Source organism: Loxodonta africana, chromosome 6 (genome assembly GCF_030014295.1).
Source record: "Loxodonta africana isolate mLoxAfr1 chromosome 6, mLoxAfr1.hap2, whole genome shotgun sequence".
Classification (NCBI taxonomy): domain Eukaryota; kingdom Metazoa; phylum Chordata; class Mammalia; order Proboscidea; family Elephantidae; genus Loxodonta; species Loxodonta africana.
In genome coordinates, this window is record NC_087347.1 from 138507332 (window position 1) to 138532432 (window position 25101).

Below are 25101 nucleotides of genomic sequence, written 5' to 3' on the forward strand. Positions count from 1 at the left end.
TCCTCCCTTCCTTCCTCCTTACCCCCTCCCTCCCTCCTCCCTCCCTCCCTCACTCCCTCCTTTCCTCCCTCCCTCCCTTCCTCCTTTCCTCCCTCCCTCCCTTCCTCCTTTCCTCCCTCCCTCCCTTCCTCCTTTCCTCCCTCCCTCCCTCCCTTACTCCCTTCCTCCCTTCCTTCCTTCATCTAATCTATCCATCTGATCTATGTATCATTTCCAGGTAAGTGTTCTTTTAAAGGTTTTTCCTTTGAGTCATTGTATCCTAACAGAAAAATGTGAACTTTACATTTTAGGCTATTGCCTCTCAGGGAGATCTGATCTACATTCTGGTTTATTGCCATGATGCTTAAAACCACTGTTTTTCTCAATTTTGTCCCACAAGAAAATGGTTATATAGGTATCTAGTGTCTAAGCCATTAATAAAAGTTACCAGCCATATTTTTTGTTGTTATTTTCTAATTTCATTGCACACTTCTCAGGGAAAGTGCTCTGTGATTTCTACTTTTGCAGATTTTTTTTGAAATTTCCTTTGAGATTTAGTACAAAGTCAGTTTTTGTAATATTCATGTGAAATGTGAAAGAATGTGCATTCTACTGGTTAGAATAGAAACATTTGTGTGTGTGTGTGTGTGTTACGTACACCTACTCCTCACATATTGACTGTCTCGTTATCTGACATTCATATTTACAACAATAGTAAAAAATCTATTGTCTATTTTGTGCGTTAACTGCATATGTACGGCAGTAACGAATGCTGAGGTGTGAGATGAGAGTAACTAACCCAGGCTGTGATGGTTATGTGTCACCTGGGCAGGGCCATGGTTCTAAGTGCTTTGGCACTTATGTAATGATATAATTTACCAGTTATGTAATGATGTAGTCATCCTCCATTTTCACACAACACCGATTTTCACATAACAACCTGGTCTTTGGAACCTAACCATGTCAGTAAGTGAGGAGTGGGTGTTTATGTAATTTTGATTGCTTGATCTATCAGTTTCTGAGAGGTATATGAGTCTCTTATTTCTCATTAGTCTTTTCTGAGAGGTATATTAGTAATTACAGCTTTTTAATTTTTCCCTATATTTTTATCATTTTTACATTTTTTATTTTAAAGCTGTATTATTTGGAGCATAAAGGTTTGTGATTATATACTGTCATTTTGCACAAATAACACATGCCTTTTACATTGGTTTGCCAACGGCGCCCTCCCCCTGCAGTTTTTTTACATGTTGCTATAAAAAAAATTAGTATAGCATGCTTACGAAAATAACCTTGCAGGGTGAGGGGGCGTTTGGCAAACAAATGTAAAAGATGTGTGTTATTTGCGTAGAAATAAGGTATATTCAGGGAGTATTATTCTCTATCATGTGAAATCTCCTCTGTCTTTTTAAAATGCTTTTTGTTTATTTTATTTTAGGTATGTTGTTTGTCTCCTATAAGAACAGAAAATTGAATTTTATTTTGTGATTTTAAACAAGCCCAAAATCTCTGTGTTTTAGTAGATGAATTTAATCTAGCTTTTTTTTTTTTTTTTTAATGTTTATTAAGGTTACTGATACGTTTGGGCGTATTTCTATCATCTTATTTTGCGGTTTTCATTTACCATATTTCTAGGTGCTTCATTCCTCCTGCCCCTTTTTCTTCCATTTGTGAGATTGATGAAGTTTTTTAGGACCCATTTTCTCCATCTAATAGTTATATTTTTACTCTGAGCAGTTAAACTTAAATTTTGTCTTTTGCCACATTAACTGTTTTATACAATAAAAACAAAATGATAGATAAATATTGTGGTTATTTGTACAGATTCACTGTAGAACAAGGATACTCCTGATACTCAGCCTGCACTTTTGAATCAGAAACTTTGTATTCATTTTCTAGAACTCCATCAGTGATCCTTCCCTGTTTCCATGGTATTCTTCTATGTGCCCACATGTTTGTAAATACTACCATCAATTAAAAAGCAATTTTCTTAGCATTTCATCTAAATTATTGTGTAAACTAGTTTCTGAAATAATTATAATTCCAGGATTTACATTTGTTACTCATTTTTATTTTGCTTGGTTTTTAGCTGGCAGCCGGTCAAGCTCCCCAGGGAAATTGCTGGGAAGTGGTTACAGTGGACTTTCTGGGGGGCCCTCAAGAGGCCCACCTGTGACACCCTCTTCAGAAAAACGAAGCAAGATTCCTAGGAGTCAGGGATGTAGCCGAGAAACAAGCCCAAATCGAATAGGATTAGGTAAGGATTCTCAAAGACCTTGGAGTACTGTTACCAACTTAGTCACAATTCTGATTGCATTCTGGTGACCATGTGTAATATAGAAAATAGAGACCTATTTCTGAACTGAATATGTTACTTTGGCTGTGTTTAAAAAGACATTTCCATTTTTACTTTATACAGATTATAGCATGTTGAGGTTGCAGTCAGTCACGGAAGATATGTGGAATTTACTATTCAAATCCATGGGAAGGAATTGCGTCATTGTAGGCTTTTGTGTTTTACAATCAATTGCAAAACATCAGAATTGGGTAAACAGGCAGGGTTTTTTTCCCCATGACAATTAGAAGCAATGTTCCATTTGATATTGTTTTCACTAATTAGCACTTAGTAGCATTAAGCTGTGTAAATTTTCAAAAGAATTTTGTAGGGTCCAGATTTTGATTTTTATCTTATGTAGCTTAATTAGTGATACAGTCAAATGTGTATATTTGACCATATGCATACGGTCAAATATAGGTGTGTATATGTATGTGTAATTACTTTACCATGTGCATATACCGTTCACATATATTTACAAATGGATATTTATAGTTACTTTTGACAGAATTTTGTTTAAACATGGAAGTCGAGAATAGATGAATACCAAATATATAATATTTATTTATGTGTTACAGGATTTAGTTTCTTTGTAATAGTGTGTAGAGTTACATGTATTACTCTTAACATTTTAAAGATTTTTACTCTATTAAAATCTATTAATATGCTACCTTTTTTAAAATAAAAGTTGGAAGCCTTCCGTAATATATTATGAGAAGTCTTAAGTTCCTACTCTTCTATCTTACATCCTTATCTACTATCTAAAGGTGAAAACCTGTTAGTGTGAAATAAGAGCACTGTATTCTTAAGTTCTGTTCGTTTATCTTCCTCTCATTTATTCATTTCTTTCCTCAGAAATTTTACCTGAGTATTTACTTTGACGTACCAGATACTTTGTTAGGCCTTAGAATTGGAAGATCAGTGAAAAAGATTTAGCTTTGACTTCAAAGAGCTTGTGTCCTGTTGGGGAGAGATGAAAATATAAGACAATATGACCAGTAGTATGTCAGTGTGTCTTAAAAAAAAAAAAAAACACACACACAAAAAAGGAGTGTCTTCAGGCTCCTTGCTCACACCCATCCCCTCAGACTTCCTTCTTAGGGAGTCTTCCCAGCATAGGTTCTGTTTTAATGAAGTACCAAGTGGGGTTAGCCAGGGTGGGCAGAGAGGAGGGAAGGGGTTTCTGCAGGTGCAGAAGCGCCCAGGTACATTCTGGAAACCACAAGTGATTCATTTGGCTGCAGTACAGTTTGTCAGAACGGGAATAGAGGAGAGGGACTGGTTGAATCCAGCTCAAGGAAACCCGTATTTCCAGAGGCAGACTGTTGTAATAACTCAGATGAGGAGTGATGAAGTCCCCCAGAGCTACAAGAAGCAGAGCAGATATTTAAGAAGTAGAAATAGAAAGAATTTGGTTTGAAGTAACAGTTCCAAAGCAAGTAAAAAATACACTCAAGCAGTTGTTATCTGTTCACTGTTCGTAAGACCCGCTTCCTATTTGCATTATGTGACAGGGTCCCTGAGCTGGATGTGAACGTGGATGTCACGGCTCGAATAGCTAAATTTCAGGTCTAGATTTGATGCTGTGACGTATCTGTGTTTGGGTCTGATTTTGTTTGGAAAACACATTTGATTTCGAATCTTAGGTGTGAGGTTTCAGCTGTTCGTGAAGTTTCAGCTAATTGTTAAGTTTATAGGGTGACTGTTTGCAATCCGTGTTAGTTTCATGTTTTTAAAAATACTTTCTTGTTGGAGATTCTGCTTTTTTATTCATTAAGATGCCATTTTTACCTTCTTGAATTTGGGAAATAACCCGCCTTGGTTATCTAATATACCTCTAAGACCTGGTATTTCATAGTCTTAACTAACTATGAAGTTCATGTTCTGTGTGGTTGAAAAACAGCATTTTATAAGCGTTTAAAGAGGAAGTCCTGTGAAACATCAGTAAGAACTAAATAGGAGCCCATTCCCTTCGGGAGAGTTCCAAATTGAAGATTATTATTGAGAAAAAGTTATTTCCTTTATGTTCATTAAAGGTATTAGTTATATGTGAAACTTCGAGGTCATATATATAGTTGTGATTAAAGAAAATATTTAAGTAGCTGCATTTTTATAGGAATACACACAGAGAAATATATGCATAAAATTTCCACTCCTTATTCCTATGGTACTGCTTAGAGATTCCACTTTATTGGGGATCAAATATATCAGTATTTTTTAGTACTAGATGGTATGCTGATGGAATCATTGAGTACTTATTGGGTATGTGGGTATATATCGAAACATTCAGTTCATTGAATAGCAAGTTAAAAAATAATTACTCGAAACAAAACAAAACAAAAAACCAAACCTGTTGTCGTCAAGTTGATGCTGACTCATAGCGACCCTGTGAGGAGCCATAATGTTTCCAAGGGGTGGCTGGTGGATTGGAACTGCTTACCTTCTGGTTAGCAGCCAAGCTCTTAACCACTATGCCACCAGGGCTCCATTCAGAACAAGGGGGAGCATTTTTAAAGAATACTTTCTATAAATCTCCAAAGCAATTAATTCAAGAGTTTCATTGGTAATTTAGCTAGGCTTAGAATTTGCACTGAGAATAAATTCTAGTTATCTATAATTTATATTTTGTTCAACTATGCTTTTTTTGTTTGTTTGAAATTATTTTTCTTTACTGAATTTTCTCTTTTGTGATTAAAAACAATGTCAGGACTCTTCTTTAGCACTTAAGATTTCTTGAGCAAAACAGGATTAATTCTTGTTAGATAACCCAGAAGCAAACAAAACCCAGCTATGCTTTTTTCTTGGCAGTTTATTCCCTCATAAGTGTTGCAACCAAGTGGATAAAAAATATTTTTAAGTTGTTTCATTTCTGTGTATTTTATTCTGTTTTTGACAGATAAAAACACTTAAATAGCAAACATAGCATTATATTTAGGAAGTTCTTTCAGCCTTTTGTTTCCTTCTGTTTCCAAGTTAAAAATATTTTCAAAGAGTTAAGAATTAGTGTTGCATTCCAGCTGTGAGCTTAGACTCCCGGTGTACAGTAAGACCACGACACGGAGCGTCCGGGGAAGCTATGAGCTTAGACTCCCCGGTGTACAGTAAGACCACGACACAGAGTGTCCGGGGAAGCTATGAGCTTAGACTCCCGGTGTACAGTAAGACCACGACACGGAGTGTCCGGGGAAGCTATGAGCTTAGACTCCCGGTGTACAGTAAGACCAGGACACGGAGCGTCCGGGGAAGCTATGAGCTTAGACTCCCCGGTGTACAGTAAGACCACGACACAGAGTGTCCAGGGAAGCTATGAGCTTAGACTCCCGGTGTACAGTAAGTCCACGACACAGAGCGTCCGGGGAAGCGTTTTATGGCTCTGACGTCTGGTGGCGTAACTGACTCTCCTGTGGTTCTGCTTTAATGTGTGCTCCAGTAGGATCAAGGTTACCAGATCTTTCCCTAAAAGGGAAAAGCTAGGATTACCATTAAGACACTGTGAAAGTAGAGTGTCTATCAAGAAATGAAAACCAATCAAATGATTTTTCCAACTCCCCAGCATTTCACATAAGCATGACCCGAGTTGTACCTAGAGATACTACTTTTAGTTCAGATGGCATGTACTGTTTTCGTTTCTCCCTCTTCTGTTAGGCCTTCTCCTCCGTAACATACTGTGACCTAGAATGTTAAGTTGCGGCACTTACTCAAGATAAGGTAACGCTGGTTTAGTGTTCGTTAGTTTCGACCACTTCATTAATTCCAACCAAAATCCAAACCTGTTGTCGATTCTGACTCACAGCGACCCTATAGGACAGAGTGTAGCTGCCATAAGTTTTCCAAGGCTGTAAATCTACAGAAGCAGACTGCCGCATCTTTCTCCCCAGGGGCGGCTGGTGGGTTCAAACTGCCGACCTTTTGATTAGCAGCCGAGCACTTAACCACTGCACCACCAGGGCCCCTCTTACATACTTAATTAGCTTTTGTAAAAATAATGTACTTATAGACTTATTTTAAATCCTCTTTGTAGATTCCTCTTTGGAAGTGATGTTTTTCCTCTTGTATTCCAAATTATCCTACTTTTGAACTGTTGATATTACCATTCGATGAACTTCAGTGAGATTTGAGGCATTTGTGGGCAGATTTTTATAAAATTGTAAAGAGATACGATTCTTTTCCTGTATGCTCCTACCAAGCCCTAGGTTAAAGGAGCCAGCCAGCATGAATGGGTGAATGAACTCTTTTCTGTGAAATACTAGGAGGGTAGACCTTGTTAAGAGCTTATGCATATTGTTATTTAAGATCATGTCTGCTTATCCCTGTTGAAGTTCTTTGTTGTCTTCACGGATAGCCATAGCCCAGGGAGAGAGCACAAAGACTTCCCATAGGTGCAGCATCTGTGTGAATTTAAGGAAGGGGCTGGGGACTGGATAAAAATTCAGAAGTAGTTAAGCAAGAAGTATAAGAAGATGCTAACCTAAGCATTCACGTACCTGAAAAAATAGCAGAACTGTTCATTATTTTTTGATTATGTCTGTTGGAGTAGAAACGGAATCAGACAAGATTTCCACGTATGCCTTTCTGCAGGGAGCTCATACACCTTGTGTAAGTATGTGCTCTCACAGTGTGCTTCTTCCTGAAGTGGCGGGACTCCTTCCTGGTCCTGACTCTCCTAAGGAGGGGCTGAGACCCAGAGAGGCTGAGCGGCTGGCCTGGTGAGCTAGCATGGAACTGCAGAGGTCATTTGTGGTCTTGGTTCCTAAGGATGAGCAAGGTTGCTTTTTCAGTTCCAGGAAACTTCTCATGTATTGGTGGAGCTCAGTAGAAACTTCAGACCTTTTTATGCATTTAACACTTCCTGCTGCTGCCCTCATTGTAGGAACCATTTACAATTTTATCAAGAATTGCTGACTAAATGGTCACTGCTACTTGTAGTGAAAACTCAATGCTTCTGTGTCACTAAAGTAAAGGAGAGTTTAGAGATTTCGAGGATCCCCAGTGAAGCCCTGTATTGACTGATTGCTCGGATTACATTCCTGTGCTAGACCTTGCCTTGCCAAGGCAGACCGAAGCATTCGGACATCACTTGCATACCTTTAGGGTCCTGTTCAACTCCAGCACTGAGCATCTTAGCACAACAGGAAGTCGCTTTGGTATCTCACCTCCCTAATCTTCTCTATCCTGGAGGTTCATGCTTCTGGTTTATAAGATACTCTTGTTATAGTTTGACCATACAGTAAATCTACCTTTGCTCTGAAACAGTAGGTAATGCTCACCACAACATAGAACACATGGCGAATCAAGTTTATTGTTGCTAAAATCTTTGAGAGGAAGACATTTCCATCCCGGCCAGAATTAGCAGATTCTTTCAAGAAGGAAAGATTGTCCCCATCAGCTATTGCATTAGGCAGTCTCCCTGCATGTATTTAGTATGCATAGCCATTTCCAACTATTTTGCTAAGGTAATTCTGTTTGCTCAAATTAAATTGAGAAATAGTGGTCTTTTCTGAGCTTCATGGCCAAACTATTAAACTGTTATTAGATCTTAGGCTTTTCGTGAAACCGTGTCTCCTAGTCTCAGTGTTGTGTAAAGTGGGAATAAGAAACTTTATCCTTAGGTAAACATAAAGTAATTGGCTGTTCTCAGGTCAGTGGAGGGATCTTTCACAAATGTTGGGGTTCTCAACCCACATGTCGTAGACTCAGGGCATAGGTAAATCTTTCTGGATTCCCAAGGAAAAGCAGGGATTAGAGGTTGGACCAGGAAATGAAGGGATAGCCGCCCCACTTCTTTACATATGTTGGTTTAAATAATGCAGTATTTCCATGTGAAGCCCCTGCACATTTATCTGAAAGGCCAGGTTCTCTAGCTGTGTCAGCCCTCATGACTTCTCTTTGTAAAGAGGGACAGGCTGGGAGAAGTGAACTCTCCTTGTTTTAATTAGGTAAGTTCATGGATTTCAGCTGCCAGACCCTTTATTCTGACTGTATTGTAATCCAAATTGAATTGTTTTTCTAAGAACCAAGTGCACAGGAAAACAGATTTGGTCTTTTATCCTCTTGTAGAGAAGTCTGGTACAGCCATAAAAACGGATCATTTCTAAAAAGGTGTTTTGCTTTTGTGCTTTCTTATGCCAATTTGTCCTTGGGAAGATTTCATTTCTTATGTTTAGGTGTTGTTTCACCTTCATACTAACATTTGTAGTTCTATGAGGCTTTGAGCATAATCAGGTTTTTATCCAGACCCTCTGCTATTGGCCCATCAGTCAGTGTGACCTCATGGTGGATAGGTGGCCCAGCCATCAACACTTCCCAGCGCGGACAATGTCATAATTACGTGAACGGAATGTGACTGACGTTTCTGAGTTTTTCTGTCTTCATTAAACTTGTTCACCTTCTCTGAAACCCCTCATGCTGCACACTAGCACGGAGCAGCCGTATCCCTCGACCCAGCATGAGTCAGGGGTGCAGCCGCGATACCAGCCGTGAGAGCAGCCGAGATACAAGCCCTGCTCGGGGCTTCCCTCCACTTGGTGAGTACACTTAGGTCCCAACTCTGGAGTGAAGAGTTCCTTCCCCTGCTCCAAGTGCTTTTCCAAGACACTGCTAGGTGGAATGACCTGCTTTCCCTCCTCTGCTGCCCTGTGGTCCCGTCGTCTTTCTTTCCTCTTCCTTAATTATCCTTTGTTGTTGCCCTCTGCATGCTTGGATATTGGCACCTTCCAGTTTTTATATATTAGAGGAAGAAGCACCACTTGGCTATGTACTGTTGTCATTTATGACCCATTGTACCAGGCAAGCCCATCTGTGGGGAAATTTCTAGTAGAAAGCAAGACTCAGCCAAAGCTAATTGCTGCTTAAAAGCAAAGGCAATCCAAAGTTTATCTTTGGTAATGGATTTTCTATAGTTTGTCTTTAATTTTACCAGGTATTGGTCCATATATGATCCAATTTAAAGAAGGAACAAAAGTGTTATCCTGATGTCCTTTAGAAAATGAAAGTTTAGTTAAAGCGGGGGATAACCTCAATGTAAAAAGCAGCAAGAGTAAAGGTGTTAGTCTGCTTTTGTTAAATAAATCTTTTCAATGCTTTGTTTAAAGCAGTCTACAAACAGCTTTTTGACAAACCACTTTATGTGTGCAACACAAATGTAAAGCTTTACAACATTATTAATTCTGTAGCTACTTTAATCCTCCCGGGCTCAATAGGGTATTTGATGTTCGTAACCAGATGCCCTACTAGGACCAAAACATGAGGGTATGTGGTTGCTGTGAGGTCTCCTAGGAGCTGCATCTCAGACCACCAACCAGGCGCCAGCTGGGTCCCCCGTCCCTGCCTTCGTTTTTGTTCTCCTAGTCAGAATTCGCTTTTAAGCAATTTCCAGGATTCAAGAAAAACATGGCAAAGAGGGAAAAATGCGTATTTTACAGAATATTATATTTACTTTTCCTTTTTATATTTAATAATTCTGCCTCTCACTAAAATGGATATATGATTTACCTTTTTTATCTAGTGCAAATGATTCATCCCTTTAGGGGGTTCCTTGTACAAAAAGAAGTACTTAGTGTACACTTCAGTGACTGTTCTTAGTTCTTTGCCATGTTAAGTGCTGTGTGGGTGGGTATTTTCCCCTTGATAAACAAAGGGTAGAAATCATTTTATAAAGACTAGGCCCAGCTTTGAAATTATCATGTGGAATCTTGGACTGCAGCAGTCTGTTATTTTGATTATGTAATAATATAATTGATCTTTTAAATATAAACATGTCAATACCGAAGAGGGAAGTTAGAGTAAAATCATAAGGTCTTAGTAATTGCTTCTGTCTGTCTCCTTCTAATGGCATACACTTCTCTCTTTTTTTCCCCAACTAGTGTCAGTAATCAAAACCTAGATAAGTCTCTTTATGGCCCATTATTCTTTATGAGGTTCTGGAAAGAGCAAGTAGACAGATGTAAAAGCCCTGCTGGTATTAGGTGGCTCAGTGACTTCGTCAGGAGATGCTGACTGAGAACCCGAGTGGGCGCCGCAGCTGGTGCTAAAGGAGGCCTGAGTTCTCCACAATGGAGGAGTGACTGGGATGATTTTTTGCTGAATGAACTGGTGATTTTTCCTTTTAAATTAAGGCTGTATAACTATGCATCCTTCCTATTTGGCCTTCCCAGCAGCCTATTCTTATGAGTGAACAGTCTGTTTCCTGTTTACTTTGTCTATTAGAAGCAATTTGGTATTTTTATTTGGTAGAGGTACTGATACATACTGATTACAGCCTTTCTAGTCCCCCACGTGGTCTGTGGAACAGACAAAGTGTGCTGCATTCCTCACGTCCTAAGTGAACCTGCAGGGTTGAGTAATCTAGTCTAACTGTACTTCACTTTCTTTGGTCAAATAGATCTACTTAATTGTCTGGGTGAAGACCCAGGATTTGGAAATTTAGAATTGTTCCTCCCAGAGCAGAAGATGGGGGTGCAGTTACGTCCCCTTTCCCAGCAGGCTCTGACATTATGGGTCTTCTGTTGTAATCAGGCAGTGGTTAACATCTTGGGAGCTTCGTTTTTATGTCATGTTTTTCCCCCCACGGGTTAAAGCTGCCCGTAAAACTTGTGTCCAGCAAGAACAACAACAATGCTCATAGAATCTACCAAACAGCATTCTGAGTAGTCAGCAGGCATAATCCCAAGTGCTTCCTTGCTCACCCCTGGGACAGCTCTTACCATCCCTCTTTTACAGATGACCAAACAGTCTTAGGGAGATTAAGCAACTTTGAGAACTTAAACATTAAGGTCACAAGCTATCAAATGATGGAGTCAGGGTATGAATCCAGGTCTGACTTCAAGCCCATCTGTTATCCTGCTTCCTGTGAAAGTTCTGATATTTCGCTGCCTTTCATCACTTTCCCAAAATGTGTTGAACACTTTCTGTGAGGCATCTCCAGGGTTAGGCACGTAAAGAGTGTTCCAGAGATGGTTTTGAAATTACTGATTTCCTGGCTGGAGACTCGGAGATAAGCTGTAGAAGGTTTCAGCCCTCAGAAGAACTTCTATGCCCTGTTCTCTCTTCAGAGTTCCCTCATTCTCCCCATTCATTTTAATAACCATTTCCCATACCATTTGCAGATTAGTGAGATAGTATGCCGGGGCCCCTTCGAATCAATTTATCTAGCCAGCCTTCACTTAAAAAAAAAAAAGCCAAAATGAAGGTAATTACATTTCTGTTAATATTTCTTTATATAGATATAATTTTATTATAAAATTGTTTTGAACCATTTTAACAGTATGAATATATTTACATGGCTACATTGAAAGAATTCTTGATCAAGTGAAATTGAGCACTCCAGGTCGTCCTGTAAATCAGGTTTTGGTGTAAGTGGGTCCCCCTTGGAGTCCACTGTTGGTGCTTACTTGTAAGTGTAACAGAGGACTCATTACAGGACAGATTTGCTGTAGAATATCCTGTTGAAACAGAACCAAAGGACAACTTTAGAAAGAATTTCCACATCAGGTATTACTTAAAGACTAATTTCGGTGTAAACTACTGAGATAAGACACTGGTGTGCTTATACATTAAATGTGCCAACTTTCTCGTTTAAAGAAAGTGGTAATTTTATACCTGTTAGAAATTGTCAATTTATTTTTATTTTTGTGCATCTTGTGGAAGGTGGAATTTTCTTTCCATTTTACACGCTGGTAAAAATTTGTCCTTATTGACCAGGTAACATTTGCTATTTAATACTACGTATACCACGCATATGCACATTTATAATTTATTAAAAAAAAAAAAACGATTGAGCTGATATAAACAGGATTATATTGAAGACTCAGAGGTGTGTGACCAAGTGCGTGGGTGTTAGAGGACAGGGAGAGGCGGCAGTGCCCAGTGTTCCCTCGTTAGGCTGGTGGGTCTCCTGTGCTGGAATCAGCGTATTCTCTTCAGAATAGTGAGTGGAAGCGTATTATCTTTTGCATTTTTCTGGGGTAAAGAACAGCCATATGGAACTCTGGTTGATAATGTTTTGAGTAAAGTCCGTATTTTATAATTATTTCCAAAAGTAACATCTTTTACGTGAGGACAGAGTTTAGCATATAATTTCTCAAGTTAATGAATGAATATATGTGCTATGAATACTTGCTAATAAAATGCTATTTTGATGTCACAATGTGAATTGGAGTTTATTCTTAGCCACTGCTGCCATCACCAACCGCTGTTATTACCAGTGTTTACTCTGTGCCAGGCACTGTTTAAGTGCTTTATGTATGATCTCATTTAACCCTTTCAGTAACTCCCAAGAGGTAAGTGCCATTATTTACACCATTTTACAGCCAAGGAAGCAGAGACACAGACAGGTTTAATACTTTGCTCAAAGCCCTACAGCTAGTTGTGGTCCAACCAGGATTTGCACACGCTTGTGTTACAGAACTGCTGCTTGTAACCAGTGTACTGCAACTGCCTCTCCAAGAAAGGCCGTAGGACTTATTATAACTAAAACAAGCCAGAGATTAAAAATTAATACATTTGTGCGTGTTAGGTAGATTCCAAAACAACGGCCATTATAATCGGACTGGAGACGATGGAATTCCAGTGGTTAAGCTCCCTTCCTGCGATTGTGTTCCGTTTCTGCTCAGAAAACATGAATGTCCGCACTTTTGTTTTTGGTGCATGGTTGCATCTGCATCACCTACTGATGAGGCATCTCATGAGCTGAGTTAACAGTCCATCCGACCGCTCTTCCACTCTGGGTTTTAGATGTTCTTCATGTTGCATATCTCCATAACGGCTGACGTAGGCTTCATGACGTGACTATAAACCCAGAGTCCGAGTTGGTTGATGCACACGTGGAGTGTCTCGTTGTGCCTGTGCGTTTAACAGCTGTGTGAGAGCCAGCAGGCTCCTGTGGAAGTTCGGGAATTGGCACTTGCTGTCCATTCATGTCCAGCACCGTTTCTTTTCATGAGGAAACATGGCCTTGTTGGTAGCAGTCCCTGTATTTCCCTCGGACTGTGGCGTTTTCTGTCTTGGTTACTTCTGTGTTAATCCTGTGGGTGTTGCCGTTCCTTTTACTGCAGCCTCTCGACGTCATTCCAGGTCCACTAGTGCTCTCTCCACTGCTGAATCTGTTGGCCAGTCAGGTGAACAAGTGCTAACTGCATGACTTGGCTTCTTCATCTGTTCTGGCTTCACACCCATTTAACGTTTGTTTTCATCAGTGTTGGCTAGCACTTGGCATGTACGCACTTCATATTATTTTCCCCCAATATGCTTTTATTTTTTCAGTTCTTGAATGTTTATATAGTTCTGTTAATAGGCCATAGATGTTTTATAGCCTGTTTGACAATATCACATCTCCAGTGTTTATATTTACATTAAGATAAATAAAAATGAGGAAACCTTCCTCCCTTCCCTTTACCCTAGGAAAACAACCAGCAAAACCAAGTGTCATGCAGGGTCCCTGTGGGAACACGGGGTACCATTCATCGCTGGAGTTTTCACTCCCAATAATTATTAAATGGTAGTTATTAGTGTCAGGCTGTAATGATTTGGAGGTACTATCTAGTTACCAGATGTTCCAAATTATAATTTCATATCTATGAAAATAAATTGATCTGAAACATTTTATAGAAAAACAAGACTAAGATTCAGGTGATCAGGTCAGGCCAGAGGTGACCTAGTCATTAGCAGCCTGCTGACCCCAAACCTTCTGTCTCAGCTCTGTTTAGCAATACAAAAAATACACCGGTTAGCCTTAGGGGCAAAAAGGAAGCATAAAATAATGTATTGATTTGCCAGGTTTAACAAGTACCATTTTGATGTGCTAACAGTCTCTAACGACCACAGTTTTCTCAGTTGAATAAGGTATAATTTATTAATTTGTGGAGTGTCGATGGTGACAACTGAGACAAATTCACTGAGTCGGATATTTCTCTGTTCTTCTACATGAAGGCAGCTATGTATTTAGTTATGTATACTCTGATATATACATTCCTCTGAATGCTATGGGCCAGACTGGGGACAAGGTACGTGTGTCCATCTCTTAGAAAACTGAGCACTGTCAGTAGTATCAGAGCAGTGAGGCTGTCTGTAGTACAGACTTTGGTTTGACGAAACAAAAGGCTTACAATTTTGCTTAGATCCAGACAGACATTCCCCCCTAAGGTTTTAAATTCAAAGGCTCTGTGACATAAACGATCTGCAGCCACCGTGTTTGGCAAAGCTGTATGCATTTAAGGAGCACCGAATGATTGCATTGTTCTTCCAGTTCAATTTTGTGTCTGAAGGATAAGTATTTCCCTGGAGCAAGACTTGCTGGCATGAGATCTACTTATGAGTTTTTTTTTTTTTTTTTTTTCCTTTTATTTTTCTTTGTTAAAGAATCAGTTTTATTTAAGCTTATGCTGGGTAATTTTTAAATGGCTTATAACTGAATTACTTTCATTCTGTTCCTCATAAATCCCCTACTATCCACCCTTTTTTAATGGAAAAAACAGTTGAACAAAGATAATTTATAAAACTGTGCCATGTATACAAAATATAAATCTCAAATTGACAATTGTTTCATGTCCCAGCTGATAAAAATATCCACGTGCATACAGAGGCATGTGTATGACCGCTCTCGTGGTCATCTTTTCTGAGTTTATGTAGCACGTTGAACTGCCTTTTAAACGTGACGGTAAGATGATATTCAATATGATCAGCATTAAAAAAGGGGGTAGTAAGACACACAGCTTTGTTTCCTTATAAAAATTCATGACCGTAGCTTTGGACTAGCAGTGTTTAAGTTTTATTCTTTTTCTGTGGTGTTAGAAGGTATAACATTTTGAAAGCTAAAGTAACACTTCAGAGATTTAAAGTTCACTGCTTTTGTCAGTGATGTTTTGTGATATATATAAAATTTTAAATCTATCATTTTATAGAAAAGATTAATTTCTATAAAACAGATACTATAAACAGATATTATTAGCATCCCCTTTATTCTAAATGCTCCATTACTAGACTATGGCCAACATAGATATTTTCTCTGTCCAAACAGTGTCTTATTTGCTCGTACAGAGAAAATATTTTTTAACATTTTTCTTCCAAAGGTTTTTATACATTAGAATTTCTCACCAGAGATGGTGTGACACACTTACAAAGTGTAACTCACACTGACTTTCTCCTGTGGTAGTTTTAGTGGCCAGCACTTCCTAAGGAGGGCTGGTCAGCTGACTTAATGGAACTCTAGAAAGTTACTTTTCATTTCCATGGTCATTTACACATTAGAATAGCTGTTTGAACTGCTAAAATTTGTTTAAAATTCTTTGGATTCCTTTCATTTAATTTACTTGTATAAAGGCTATCGTTCATAAATCCTTTGAGGGATTCAGGTAAAATTTATACTGAATATTATCTGAATGATTAATGTTTTACAGTGAAGATGCTGGATTTTTGTGGTGATTATTAAAGAATTTAATAAAATTGATTTTTAAATAACCATTGTCCATTGTTGGTGACTCAGGCGTGATGGACCAGTATCTAAAACGAATGGAACTTAATATCAGTTTAACGATAGTGGCGCTAGTGAAAATTTGCACACAAATCAATTTAATACATTTGTTTCAAATTTTAACTTTTGACTGCTTTAGAATTCATTTGTCAAGCCATGAAGCTTTCTGATTAGGTTAACCTGACATGAAAGCTACTTGTCTTCAGAGGGAAAGCCTAGGTAGCTTCAGACTTAAATTATAGTCCAGCTCCTTTCCATAACTAAAATCCCCCTTTCTCTTCCATGTATTAAAATTTTCCAGTAATAAAATACTAGTAACAACTTTATTTGACAGGATGCTCTGTGGCATGATAACATTAAATGTGAGCAACTTAAACTCTGCCACAGGGAGACAAGTCAAGTGTAGTTAAAATTGGCTAGAGATTTTTTAGTACCTCTGTTGGGTTGGTGGGAAAAGGCATGTGCCCTTGCAAAGAATGAAGAATCTGAATTAAAGTGACACCTCTTTTGCTTTTGTTTTTTCAATAGACCGATTTGGGCTTGGCCAGCCAGGAAGAATCCCTGGTTCTGTGAATGCCATGAGGGTTTTGAGCAGCAGTACAGACCTGGAAGCTGCGGTTGCTGATGCTTTGGTAAGAGGCACGGAGTCTCTGAGTTAGTTAGTCCTCCGCATTGTTCTCAGTCCTAATGGGAGCATCATGGAGTCTCTGAGTTAGTTACTCCCCCGTGTTGTCCTCAGTCCTAATGGGAGCAGCACGGAGTCTCTTAGTTACTCCCCCGCGTTGTCCTCAGTCCTAATGGGAGCATCACGGAGTCTCTGAGTTAGTTACTCCCCCATGTTGTCCTCAGTCCTAACGGGAGCAGCACGGAGTCTCTTAGTTACTCCCCCGCGTTGTCCTCAGTCCTAACGGGAGCATCTCGGAGTCTCTGAGTTAGTTACTCCCCCTGGTCGTTCCCAGTCCTAACGGGAGCATCACGGAGTCTTTGAGTTAGTTACTCCCCCGTGTTGTCCTCAGTCCTAACGGGAGCATCACGGAGTCTCTGAGTTAGTTACTCCCCCGCATTGTCCTCAGTCCTAACGGGAGCATCACAGAGTCTCTGAGTTAGTTACTCCCCCTCGTCGTTCCCAGTCCTAACGGGAGCATCATGGAGTCTCTGAGTTAGTTACTCCACCGCGTTGTCCTCAGTCCTAACGGGAGCATCACGGAGTCTCTGAGTTAGTTACTCCCCCTCGTCGTTCCCAGTCCTAACGGGAGCATCACGGAGTCTCTGAGTTAGTTACTCCCCCGCGTCGTTCCCAGTCCTAACGGGAGCATCACGGAGTCTCTGAGTTAGTTACTCCCCCTCGTCGTTCCCAGTCTTAACGGGAGCATCACGGAGTCTCTGAGTTAGTTACTCCCCCGCGTCGTTCCCAGTCTTAACGGGAGCATCACGGAGTCTCTGAGTTAGTTACTCCCCCGCGTTGTTCCCAGTCCTAACGGGAGCATCACGGAGTCTCTGAGTTAGTTACTCTCCCGCGTTGTCCTCAGTCCTAACGGGAGCATCACGGAGTCTCTGAGTTAGTTACTCCTCCACGTTGTTCTCAGTCCCAACAGGAGATTGCCGCAAACTGGGTGACTGAATCACCTTTGACAAGCTTAAAGTTGTGTAAATGTTGGGTAGATTTATATTATCTACTTCTGCACATAAGTAACAGTTGATGTTCCAGAAAATATTAGCATCAAATATTACCTGTGCTCCTGTGCCAGGGAAGTTTTGATGACATTGGGCTTTTCAGATGTCATTGGACTTTTTGTTTTTTTTTTAATCTGTGTATTTTCAGCATTTCCTTTTTTTTCCAGCGTATTGCTTCCTTTACCCTCTTAGTAGCCTTTGATGGCATGCTAAAGATATTATAATAATAGTAGGTAATAGAATTTACTGTTTGAAACTCTTGCATTTATTCCGTTACCTTGCTAGTTGGTCCATACATTTTTTGTTGTGGTGGTGGTTTAAATGGATCTTTAAGTCATTATTAAGAAAATGCTCCTAAATTTTAAGGTCAGTTTTTGGAGGATGTAAAGACTAACCCACTAAACCCACTGCCGTCAAGTCGATTCCGAAAAGACTGGTGGAATGTATTATTGAATGATTAGAATGTAATATTTAAAAAAAACAATGTCAAATGATCAGAGGCCCCTTAACTTGTGGTTGTAGCAGAAAGTTCCTTGGTAGAATCAGGTTGTAGTTTTTTTAAAAATGCCTTCTTAAAGATACATTTTAGCTAGTAGTAACACAGCCTCGTGGGTATTCCAGTTTATGTGCTTAGCATTTGAAATAGGTGTTATTTAGAACTCTCTGACCTCTGGCCTTGCTTTTGCTGTTTGAAGATTTATTTTCTTGTAAGGAAAAATGTATGTAGTATTCTTCTTTCTGATCCCGAAGTTTTTAGTCCAGCCATGTTTCTTCTGATCAGAATTTCATAGTCTGTGGCTACAGTGAATCTTCCATCCCTTCCCCTCTCTCCCTTGTTTTTTCTTGCTCAGTCAGATTTCTTGGACAAGCGCCTGAGCAGGCCGTTCGCACCTCCTAGGATGCTTTCCCCGCAGGCAAGGGCTTCCTGCTAGCTGTTAATCCACCTTCTGTGTAGAAGGGTTTTCCTGGCAGGTCAGGAGCTGGCACAGAATTCTGTGAAGCTGTTGCCGCATTTGGAGTCTGTTTTTTATTTACTCAGAGACACTAGGAAGTGGAGGTTAAAGGAGTGGGAAACGATGGGGCTTCCAGTTAAGGCAGAGGAGATCCTTCGTTCTTTAAAGAACCGCCTAACAGACCGTACGCAGAGTTCTAGTGGCGGAATGGGGCAAGAGAGGGTGAGCTTTAGCTTAAGTTGAGCTTTTTCTTTGAACCCTGGCTCCCGTTACCCTCATGCCATAAACCAGCTGCCCTTGCTTCTTTTTGTCCATACTGCCTGGTCCCTGAGAGTGGTCTGCTTCAGGACAAGAGAAAGTGCAGAAATGGCACAGAATTCTCGCCTTATAGAAGCCCCAGGGGGCAGAGAGAGAATGTACTGTAGGAATACGTAATAGAATTAACCGAGACCTCACAGATAGAGATGTGCCTCATTGCAGTGAGGAGAGTTCTGGCAAAGAATTAACAGCAAGCATTGGAAAGTCCTGTAAGAGATGGCAGGAGATGCCGCCTTGAAAACATTCTTTATTATTATTTGCTTGATGTGAAATGCCTGCTAACCTATATTTTTGGTTTGCTAAGATATGTTTTGCTGTACACTTTTGTTGCAAGAACAATCCCTACATATGCTCCTGACATAATTCTCTATGCTTTTTCCCCATCCTTCAATATTTTCCTGCCTACAGCTGTTAGGAGACTCCAGGAGCAAGGTATAAGTGCTTTTAACTTTTGTTTTACAACTTTATATTTTCTGTTGCAAGTATATTTCATTTAGGAGTCAGTGAAAACAACCAAAAATGTTAGTAAACAAAATTCTGAATTTTTATTGAATCTAGCTTTTGTTAGTGATGGAATCAGTCACATTTCATAAATGTTTTAGTATTTATTTTGAATGTCAAGCTCCACTTTTCCTCCTGTTAGTGTTTCCTTTTATTTGTTAATCCTATTTGTACCTATTTTTATATATTAATATTTTATGAATGAATTTATTTGACAGTTTTCTTAGTTTAAGAATTCAGCTTATGTATAAGTAGGATGAGCATCTCATCCAAACAGGATACTTCAGGGAGTGAAAGGGGTGCTGTTAATAATGACCCTGGAACGATAGGCATAATAAGGCCGAACTGTTCTGAGCCAGGCGGGATGCATATGTAAGCCATATAGTCAGAGGATTACATCCGTGCAGTGTGAGCCAGAAACTGTTTGTTATGATTTTAGAGAAATTATATTTTATCAGCCTTACATCCAAACCAAAAAACCAAACCCAGTGCCATCAAGTCGATTCTGACTCATAGCGACCCTATAGGACAGAGTAGAACTGCCCCATAGAGTTTCTAAGGAGAGCCTGGCGGATTCGAACAGCCAACACCTTGGTTAGCAGCCATAGCACTTAACCACTATGCCACCAGGGTTTCCCAGTCTTACATAGCTGCTACTATATCACTTCTGGGTTTAACTTACGGTTTTATATCCAGGGTAAGAGAAATGAATGAAGCAGGCAATGTAGTCTAAAAGAAGCCTGTTTGTGCTGAAAAACTTTTTCTTCTTAATAAAAGTGGCTCAGATGATTTAAGAATTCTTTCACATAGGATATTTCTGCCACTGACATTTAAATTTCAGACTTTCTTAAAGAAGCATGAGTATTCAAACAAGTTTACCCATAAACCATGCTCAAAATATATTGCTTTTTATTGGGGGTTGGTGGGTACACGTACCTGCAATGTGTCAGGTGCTGAGCTGGGTTATTTAATATATTCTTCTATTTAATCCTTACAACAAGACTGTGAGAGAGGTTTAATTATTGCTGTCTTAAAGATGGGGAATCTGAAGCAAAAAGATGACGAAGCTTATAACACATAATAAGCCTGTAGAGTAAGACAGACGTGTGTTATAAGCCTCCTAATCAGTAGGAGGTCTGGTGGTGCAGTGGTGTTAAGAGCTCAGCTGCTGACCAAAGGGCTGGCAGTTTGAGTGAGCGACTCTTTGGAAACCCTGTGGGGAAGTTCTGCTCTGTCCTATAGGGTGGCTATGAGTCGGAATCAACTTGACAGCAGTGGGCTTTTTTTGGTCTTACTGTAAGGTCCATCCACACTAGAGGCTGTACTCTTTTAAAGATTACTTGCTATGCTTACTACTTCTTCCACCTACTGGAAGACTGCTTTTCTGTTTTCATTTCCCTGACCTGTAAGCACAGGAAAAGTGTACGTGCATTCCTGTGTGTCTGAATCTTTTTACATTTGAACTTACGTTGTTGTTGTTGGGTTTTTTTTGGTGTGACTTTTGTAAATCTGTTGTCACCTTTCCATCTCTCTCTCTCTCACCTCCATCCACCGTTGGATCTGGCAGAAGAAGCCTGTGAGGAGGAGATACGAACCCTATGGAATGTATTCTGATGACGATGCCAACAGTGATGCTTCGAGCGTCTGCTCTGAGCGCTCGTACGGCTCCAGAAACGGTGGTATTCCCCACTACCTGCGGCAGACCGAGGATGTGGCTGAAGTGCTCAACCACTGTGCAAGTTCAAACTGGTCAGAAAGGAAAGAAGGGCTTCTCGGCCTGCAGAACTTACTGAAGAGCCAAAGAACACTGAGGTCAGGGTGGGGTAATGCTTGTGAGCCACGCTTGCATCCCATGTTAGACTCATCAGGCGCTTACTCTGAATCCTTGTTGTTTATGGAGTCCTTACAAAGTTACAGGTGCTGGTGCAGACACGGACAGTGCTGAAATGACTAAGACAGTTCTTACCTCCCACAGGCTTTGAAATACCTGGCAGATCATTTATATGTGTATATGTATATATATATTGATTATTTTGTTGTGCTTTAGATGAAAGTTTTCAGCACAAATTAGTTTTTCATTCCAAATAGTTTATAATTTATTAGGTTTTATGAAATATTTGGTTCCCTTTAGTTCCCCATTGTCCAGTAGGTATTGTTATTTGAGAAATCTTGGTACAGTTTGCAATTCGGGTAAAAAAAAATGTTAAACTCTACAGGTTGGTACTGTTCATTACACTTGAGAGTCCTGGAGAAAATGATTGTAGTCTCAGTGTAAAATCTTCATTAGTGACAGAAGAAAACAAACCCATTGGTTTTGCTGTTAGGATGACCTTTACAGAGTCAGCAGGAATTGTTAGTAGCAAGTTGTTAGTAGCCTAGTGGAATGTAGGCTTGAGGCCTGTGTATCCTGTGCAGATTCACAGGCATCATTTGGGTGCTGGTGAGGACAGCATGTTTTTTTCTCCGTGCACACAGTTTTCTAACACCAATCAATTAATTAGGAAGCACAGTTTCTGTTAGGTGGTTGTCTTATCTAGTGCTGTTATAACAGAAATACCACTAGTGGATGGCTTTAACAAATGGAAATTTATTTTCCTCCAGTTTAGGGGGCTAGAAGTCCGAATTCAGGGCACCAGCTTGGGGGGAAGGCTTCCTCTGTTGGCTCTGGAGGAAGGTCCTTGTCTTCTGTGCTTCTGTTCTTGGGCAGTCTCCATGTGGCTTGGCATCTCTCTTCCCCTGTTTCTGCTCTGCTTGCTTGTTTAATCTCTTTTATATCTCAAAAGAGAGAGACTCAAGTACACCTTATACTAATCCTCATTAACAAAACAAAGGCAACACACTTCCAAATGGGGTTACAACCACAGCATAGGGGTTAGGATTTACAGCGTGTTTTGGAAGGACACAGTTCAGTCCATAACATTCCACCCTTTGGCCCCCAAAATTCATATCCCTGCCACATGCAAAACAGATTCACTTCATCACACCATCTCAAAAGTCTTAAATAAGCTCCAAATCCAATAATCTCATCTTCTGAATCACCTAATTCAAATATAAGTGGGACTTTTAGGCATATTTCATCCCAGGGTGAAATTCCTCTTCATGTGTAAACCTGTGAAATCTAGAATACAAGTTGTCTGTTTCCAAAATACAGTGGTGAAACAGACACACGGTAGGCATTTCCATTACAAGTGAGAGAAATTGGAAGGAAAGAAGGGAGAGAGGTCACCAAGCGAGTCCAGTACCCAGCAGAACAAATTACATTAGCTGTCAAGGCTTGAAAATTATCCTCTGTTCTCTGAGACCATCTGGACAGTGGCCCCACCTTCCAAACCCTGAGCATTGGCCACACCCTCTGGATTCTGAATGGAGGCCCCTTGGCCCTGAGCTTCAGCTCTGCCTTCCAGGCTATCTTGGCTCCCTCAGCTTTAGGTGGCCCCGTTCTTCCACCCTTTGGGTATGGCAGCCCTACCCGCCTCAGCTTTGGGCTGTGACTCCATTCCCGTGGCACACCCTAACAGCAGCCCCACAATGTGGAACCAAGTTGGCAGAGATCCTACTCTTTGAAACCTTGGAGGCTGTGGCCCCACCCTTTGAAACAAAGAAGGCCTTGCTTTCCATGTTTCTTCCAACAGTTCTGCTGATCTCTGAGCCGCTCCAGGAAAGGTCCTTTTCATATGCAGCTCCTTTGGCATGTTTCCTGCCTGTAGAATTCCAAGAAGCAGACAGCATTCTTTCCTTTTGTTTTTTCTCAGCCCCTTTCAGTCTAAGCTGAGGGGTTTTCTGCCGAGGTAGATGGTTAGAGATCATCAGTCACAGGCTTAATCTTTTTAACAAAAGATTGTAGAATCACATCCTTGGTGACCATTTCAGGACACGCATCCTTGTCTCCTCCAGCTTCTCTTTCCTGGTTCCTTAGATATCTCCATGTGGCTTGGAGTCAGTCTTCCCCCATATCTGCTTCTTTGGCTTGTTTCATCTCCTTTGTACCTCAAATGAGATTAATTTAAGACGCACCCTTCAGTGATCCTACCTCATTAACATAAGAGATGATCCATTCCCAAATGGTATTTTATCCACAAGCGTAGAGATTAGGGTTTACAACATGTATTGGGGGGGGAGCACAATTCCATCCATAACAGTGGCCAAGTCAGCTGTTAATCATAACAATAATTATGACTGGAAACTAAAACTAGAAAAACAGCTTGACTGTTGACATTCTTTTACAAACAATAACTTAGATTGAGCCTCAAACTCTAGTTCCTCTGCATTTGTGTCCATTGAAACAACTGGTTTTGTGACTTGAAATTTTGAAATGCATAAAATTGAGTCACTTGTGCCATCTTAGCCTTACAGACTAGCCTTTGAAGATGGTTACATTGTGCAATTCCAAAAGTGTACCAGCTCATTATTAAAAATCATTACTGTTCATGTTTGTCTTTATGTATAAAGATGTTTATTAGAGCATTTTTGTAAATGTGAACATTTGGAAATAACCTCAATATGTAATAGTAAAATGACAGTTAAGCATTTTTTTAAAGTATTTCGTCAATATTTAGTTACCTGGTCCTCAGAACAATCCTTCACAGTTGGTGACATTATTACCTTGGTTTTACGGATGAGGAAACTGAGGCACACAGTTTAAATAATTTACCCAAGGTTAAACAGTTAAGTGGTGAAGACAGGAATTCTCACACTACAATTCTGCTCTTAATCACAATGAAAAAAATTTTACTGCTGTGGGATTCTATTTAAAACTGTGGGATTATTTTTAAGATATTGTTAAATGAAAAAAGTAATGTACAGAATTTTTAAATATAAATACGTATATATATAGCTTAGAAATGTACATAGTGAAGAGATAATAAAATTAAGTACTCAAAAATAATAACAATATTATCTCTAGGAGCACGTATTATACATTGAAAATGTGTTTAGACCACAATTTATCAAATCTAAGGCACCATTGATTGACTTGCCATGCTCCTTAAACCATTATAATACTAAAGTGTCATTGATTATAAGATGAATCTCAATTAGAGATTTTAAAATATAAAAAAGTAGGCAATATAGAATACATGAAGAACAGTATATTATATCCTTTGTATTTTTTTTTTTTTTTAAGATTAAAAAAAATTATCTGTAGACTGGATAAGCTGTCATAGATGGAAACCTTCCATAGATACTGTAAACGTAAGTGAGCTTGACTAATGGGTCAGGACGGTCAGAGTGTGGCTTTTCAGTCAGTCAGACACCCACTGCTGTGTTAAAGAGTAGGACTGAGCTCCATAGGGTTTTCTCAACTGTGAACTTTACAGAAGCAGATGGCCAGACTTTTCTTCTGTGGTGCCGCTCAGTGGTTCAAACCGCCGACATTTTAGTTAATAGCCCAGCTGCAAACTGCACAATGCAGGGACCCTATTCTGACTACATCCTACTGTAGTTATTCTTGCCCCTCATTGTTCCATTCTGTTCATGAAGATGTCATGAGAGGTTTTGACATTTGCCTGTAGATAATCTGTGACAGTCTAGAGATCTGTCTAAAAAACGAAATGTTGTAGTTTTTTTTTTTTTGTTAACTTTTATTGAGCTTCAAGTGAACGTTTACAAATCAAGTCAAACTGTCACATGTAAGTTTATATACATACACCTTACTCCGTACTCCCACTTGCTCTCCCTCTAATGAGTCAGCCCTTCCAGTCTCTCCTTTCGTGACAATTTTGCCAGCTTCCAACTCTCTCTATCCTCCCATCCCCGCTCCAGACAGGAGATGCCAACACAGTCTCAAGTGTCCACCTGATACAAATAGCTCACTCTTCATCAGCATCTCTCTCCAACCCATTGTCCGGTCCATTCCATGTCTGATGAGTTGTCTTCGG

The 25101-nt window shown here is 39.8% G+C and overlaps 1 protein-coding gene across 1 annotated transcript in view; it reads left to right on the forward strand.

Moving 5' to 3' along the window:
• CLASP1 (cytoplasmic linker associated protein 1) overlaps positions 1–25101 on the forward strand; it is a 372718-nt gene that overhangs the window by 273056 nt on the left and 74561 nt on the right. Inside the window, exons 21-25 of the mRNA XM_064287366.1 lie at positions 2069–2236; positions 8731–8838; positions 16308–16411; positions 19133–19156; positions 20793–21037. Coding sequence (XP_064143436.1) covers positions 2069–2236; positions 8731–8838; positions 16308–16411; positions 19133–19156; positions 20793–21037 — 649 coding nt within the window. The remainder of the gene's footprint in view (positions 1–2068; positions 2237–8730; positions 8839–16307; positions 16412–19132; positions 19157–20792; positions 21038–25101) is intronic.